At 39.8% G+C, this 6,000-nt stretch overlaps 1 protein-coding gene across 1 annotated transcript in view; it reads left to right on the top strand.

Annotated features, from left to right (window-relative positions):
• The window catches only part of mllt3 (MLLT3 super elongation complex subunit), a 58,355-nt gene extending 53,966 nt beyond the window's left edge, over window positions 1-4,389 (top strand). The window contains exon 14 of the mRNA XM_073474509.1: window positions 1,647-4,389. Within this exon, the coding sequence (XP_073330610.1) occupies window positions 1,647-1,778 (132 nt within the window). The 3' untranslated portion in view covers window positions 1,779-4,389. The remainder of the gene's footprint in view (window positions 1-1,646) is intronic.
• Window positions 4,390-6,000: the final 1,611 nt, after the last annotated feature.

Genomic DNA, 6,000 nt, shown 5'->3' on the forward strand with positions numbered 1-6,000 from the left:
ACCACTAACTAATAACGATAACAAACTAATAACAGCAGTTAAACCCGGTACACTGACTTTTTTTTTTTTTTTTTTTTACTTATTAAGTTATTAAGTTTTATCGCAGTTTCAGCACTTAAACAATCATATTCACAATTTTGCCTGCTGTGGTTTTTGTTGTTGTTGTTGTTTTTGTTTTGTTTTTTTTACCAGGAAATAAATAATGAAAAAAAACATAAAACAAGAGAAAAACAAAATAAAACAAACAAAAATTTCAGTAGGAAATATTAATTGAAGTGGCTGGAATACAATTAAAAAAATACAATATTGTACATTAGAGGGTCGGGTTGTACACCAGCTTTTTACAAGAGAAGACACACATCAGTTTCATGTATGGGTCATTCCATGCTAACTCACCTCAGGCCTCCCCGTTCATGTCCTGGATTTTAAATTCCTTGGACCTTATAAAATCCTATAGCTGTACTACAAATACTTTTTAAGTTATGAATGTTTGAAGTTTGGCACTCTGAGCTAAATTTAGTGATTTGTTGTGTGTGTATGTTAAATCTCACCAGTCACTCATTGTTCCCTGGATTTGGTTGAAATTTGTCCTGAACATCCAAGAGAACCTGAGGAAACTTGGCAACATGTATTCATATAAATAGTTGTTCTGAAAGGTTAAAATAATCAAATTAATAACAGGAAGTCATTTTTGTACCAGAAAGAAGAATCTATCATTTTCAAAAATTCATCTTTGCATCTGTTAAATATAGCTTTGGAGCTGAAAAACCCACTTTTTGGGTTTTTCTGACTGTAGATTTTCCTAAGAATGAAGTTTCCCACTGTGTAACACCAGGAACACCAACTACAGCAGCAAGCCTACTCAGCTTTGGCAACCACATATTTTCACACTATTTTTCTGCTTCATAATCAAAAAAGAGATGTGGAATCTCACTTTCTACAATATGGGACCTTTAAGATAAACTTATCTAACAGTACCCACGTGGTTAAAGCTTCACATGGTAGTTGTTCATAAAAGCCCACTACCACATGCATGTGTCAGTATAATCTAGGGGTAGACTGATTATTGAGGCCAATATTCAGCATTTTTCCGATTGTCTGCATCTGTGTTTTTTCTGTCTGATTGCCGATAAAATAAATGCATTTAAAAATGCAGTAACTTCAGCTCTGATGGCAGCAGCTTGATGAGCAGTTACACCCACATGTAGTACAAAATATTTGATGTTCCTTTTCTATATGCAGTATAGTAATAATGCTGCTGAAATGAAGACTGACACTGTGATGTGCATTGTTTTTGGAAATATGACTCGTGATATTAACTTTTTCCCAAACCAAAAAACACAATAAATTGTAATATCAAATTGGTAGCCATGTATCACCATCATATGGATCAGGATGGAGATGTCCCAGTACACCATGACTTGTTCTGGGTTTTTTGTAGTGAAAGAGGCTGTTTACTGATGGTGTTTCATTTTCTGACATTTGCTGGCTTTAGTCTCATATTTAATTACAAACTGTATCTAGAGAAAACATGAATTGTTTGTGCAGATATTTTACTGGCATTGGCAGGTTAAAAGTTCTCACCACTAAGCCCTGTATATACAAATAAATCTAGTGCTTACCCATCATCCTCTCTGTTTTTCCAGATCGTGAACCTCATTGAAGAGACTGGACACTTCCACATCACAAACACTACTTTTGACTTCGACCTTTGCTCCTTGGACAGAAGTACAGTGAGGAAACTTCAGAGTTACCTGGAAACCTCTGGACTGTCCTGAGGCTCTGAGCAGCTGGCTGCTGGATCTCTGTCTCCACATAGACCTTTGATTTTTCTTGGAATAAAACTCCAACTTTGGATGCAATGCGAAAGCCCCACTGTGGCTGGGTCCAGTTGCTGCGTGTCCGGCCTGCTGGTTGGACTGGGCTCTCTGAATAAAGAGGTGGTCCTGCTACAGAAACCAGAGCCAGGTGTGGTGGGGATGAGCCCTGTCGATCAGGAGATCACCCTGAAAGCCTTGAAAACTTGATTTATTGGAAAAAGAAAAGAAAAAAAAGTGGGGATTGGCGACCTTGTTGCTCTTAATGAATGTGCATATTGTTACCATGTATGTTTCTTGATTTGTTGTTCATTGTGACAAATGCATGGTCAGCATTGCCTTACAACATTGTAAGTCTTATTTATTGAATTTAATTTGCAGGTGTGTGTGTGTGTGTGTGGCTGTGTGTGTGTGTGTGGCTGTGTGTGTGTATATGAAATGGCAAAAAAAAAGAAAAACGGCAGAATGAGACTTTGTTGAAGCACTTCACAACAGGCATATCTTTGAATCTGTGTGACAGTTGATCATTACTACAACACTCAATATGTCACTGACTTGAACTGAAGATGAATGTCATACTGAATCATTTCAATGGGAACAAAACGCTGCCATTGCACGTATGAAGGGGAAACTGACAGATTCAGATTACAGTCCATAACAAACACATAACGTGTGCGACACTGCTGGAAATATTTGTTTTTGTTTTATGAATCATATCTAAGTGTGCAACTTGCATTGTGCAAAAAACTACTTTCAGCAGCCTTGCATAAACTCTTAAATCGTGCAAGGTCAGGTTTGTGTTTTTTTTAGAGTCCAGTGGAGGCCTTGCCAGTCAATGAACCGATCGAATGGCTTGACTCAGTCCAAACGCCGGCTTTTGAAAAGAAAAATGATGCTTTTTTGATTCTGATACGTTGAACAGTAGGGTGCTTCGATCAGGATTGTGGGGGCTGATCACAGATTGCTGGAAGCAGTATTGTCTGATGCCGATCACCGATCAAAGTGTTGTTTCTTAACTTTATTATCATCTATAGCTAATAGTTATTATTGGCAAATTAAAAATACCATTAAAGGTAATTAAGGAAAGGAAATACATGACAAGACACGATGCATGCCATCAGTCTTGATGGCATTTTTAGCGGCACGATGGCTGATCAATCGGAGCACCCTTACTTTCCAGTCGCTTACAAACAAGTTTTAGTGCACTGACCTGAGCAAATACCACAAGAAGAAGGCTGTTTGTGTTTCCTTTGTGAGAAAATGGAACAGTGTATACACACATAATAACACGTTCTCATACAGCAAATACAGCAGCTTGGTCAGTGGCCTTAAGCTTCAAACTAAGACGATCTACCTACACCTCTAGTGCTTCTCTCTGACTGTTCTGGCTCTTTATGCTACTGTAGTAGAGGGGCACTTCAAGAAGTGACGCTACGCTAGAGGGGTAACCACAACGTCAAACTTGGAAGTGTAGGGCTACTGACCAGGCTGCTATATTTGACGCGGTGGAGTGAGACCAGGATGCAAATAACCGGTGTAGTGCTGTTGGGGAAGCTGCGCCTACAAACCACAAATGTATTGTAAGAGCCAAAATCCAGTTGGAATCTCAAAGCATTACAACTCAAACTGGTAAATGAGCCTGGCCTGGGGATAATGGTACACATTTCAAACATCTCCTCAAAAAACTCAGTTGTATACCTGCTATTCATTTTCACACCTCTGCACACCGGGCCAAAGACTGCATCTGATTTTGTGCTAAAAAATATTGCCGTTTGTCCAGCTTTCAGAATTTTTCGGATCATAACACTACATCATTTCATACAAGTGCAACATCATTTGGCAGTTTTTTATTCCCATGTTTTGACACTGTACAAAGTAAGACACGAGTGGCACTGATCACTAAGGTGAACGTTCTCATGATGGAACCGAAGATACATTTTTTTACCAAATCCAGGAACAATGTGCTGCAACTCAAAGAAAGCTTTGTTGTGTCTGCTCATTTTCTGCCACAGGGCCAATGGATCATGCCAAAAGCATAGTTAATAGATTCAGCTGGTATAGGACACTACTAATGTTTGTCTACAGAATATGATTTAGAGGAGGCACGATCTCTTTGCCGTCAATGGAAAAGGATTTGTAGAACAGACCAAGCCCTGTAAGAGGAAAAGGAGAACAAACTCCCTTCATGAAGTCAGAGACGAGAGATTAGACAGCTCCTGTGTTCTGCATTTCTGGAACGTGTGAAATGTTTCTGGGTAAATTTAACACAAAAAACAAAGCCAATGGGAGTTTTGGCTGACAGGTACTGTTACGGGTGTAAGAAAAAAAGATTTTATTTATTTTGTGGGAATTTGAGTTTTTAAATCAAAGCTCGGCATTCGTTTTCTAAGGAGAGGACCTGTGTTGGATCTTTTTGCCAGTCTGACAAACTGAAGCTCAGCCTGGTGTTCATGGTGTTCCTTTCCAAATGACCTTAAAGGGTTTTTCTCGCCCTCTGTTCTGTCTTATGGTTTCTTGTGTATTTTGAGGACATACAATAAATATTCTGTATGATGTACAGATGAGTTGTTAACTAACCTTGTGAATGACCATTATTTTCAATTGTTTCTTTAGCTGTTAACTGGCTGTATATACAGTATGTCATCCTGGTAATCAAACTTATTACCATACCATTTTGTACCTGCAGCATATACTTTTAAATCATCTTATACACAGCACCTTCTAGACTCAAAAATACCAAAATGCTATGTATCTATGGTGTTTATGAAACTTTAAACAGCTGTAAATGGGTAAAGGGTCAGTAATCTCTCAGTTGTTGGTTCTGGGATCAACATGTTGATCTCCCTCCTCTGGTTCATGACAAAAACTGTGCCGTGCATGTTCTTTTTATGTCGGTCTAAGTGGGTGGTCTGATAGAAGAAAAGTTGGAAGTCATCCAGTTTCCCCATTTATTGTGGGCGAGGAAGACTCTCGCATGCTTTCATCAGTCTCCATGTCACACATCTTAGCAGGCCTGCGCTGGAACAACCTGTTCCTGCTGACTGCAGGCTGAATGTTAAAAATGCCTCTGTGGAGGAGTTGGTAGGTGTTCTCCTATATTTAGTTGTAGAGTAAATCTGTGCTCCTCCAGTCCATTTACATTCTGTGGATTTGATGCATGAGTTGTGTGTTTGTACCACCAGCAATTGAGTCCAACTGTACACAGCAGATATCAATAAGGACATTTCCTGAGAAGGTTCATGTTCCTACCTCATGGCCTTTCTTCCAGAATCATTCTCCGGACAAGTGTCATATTTTAAGCTCCTCTGTGTGAAGGCTGCAGCGTGCTTGTCGACTCCTCGACCTCATCTAGCACTGGAAGCTGGGATGAGAGGTCAGCCATGACCCCTCTGCCTCCCTCATCCCTCTCCAGGAACTAGAGCTCCGGATTTGTTGTGTCCTTGTCATCTCAAAAAGAGTAATTTTACAAATTGTTATAAATCACATTTTTTTTCTCCTTAAAAGCATTCATGGTGTTGCACTCCCTCACCTTCACACGTGACCAGTCTCTGCATGAAGTGGGCATAAATGTTTGACTGTCTGTTTGTCATTTTGATAATTGTGCAAATGACCCAAAAAGGTCTACAGGTTTACAATGATTTACACTGGGTGAACAAAACAACGCTTTGACTGATGGGTTTTCAGACATTATATCCTGATGATCTAGTTGTTGGGAGATCAGCCCTTTAAATGATGAATTTACAGAAAGACTGCGCTGTAGTGTTTCAGCAGGCCTTCATCAGAAGTCCTCTGACCTCTGACTCATCTGGTGCCATCATCAGGTCAGGGTTGGTCCAGTACTTTGTCTGGTGTTTTGGACATATTTTAACTGATTTACACGCGTTGTTGCTGTACTTTGTGTTCAGGGCTAATTACCAAATGTAAGCATGCTGGCACGCCCATCTACTCCTGAAACAGCACGGCTGGGCTCTTCTCTGCCAGAATTGCACAGAACCACCCAACAACATGGAGGGAAATCCAGTCCTCCCCGTCTCTGGGTAGCACGGCCCTTACTGATGTGATCATGAGCTGCAAAGCAGAGATGGATCTATGACCCAGTGGATCCACAGCCACAAGGAATTACCAGTCTGTTACTGTGTTACAAAAAATCATATATATATATATATATATATATATATGTATA

Source organism: Pagrus major, chromosome 10 (genome assembly GCF_040436345.1).
Source record: "Pagrus major chromosome 10, Pma_NU_1.0".
NCBI classification, from domain to species: Eukaryota; Metazoa; Chordata; class Actinopteri; order Spariformes; family Sparidae; genus Pagrus; species Pagrus major.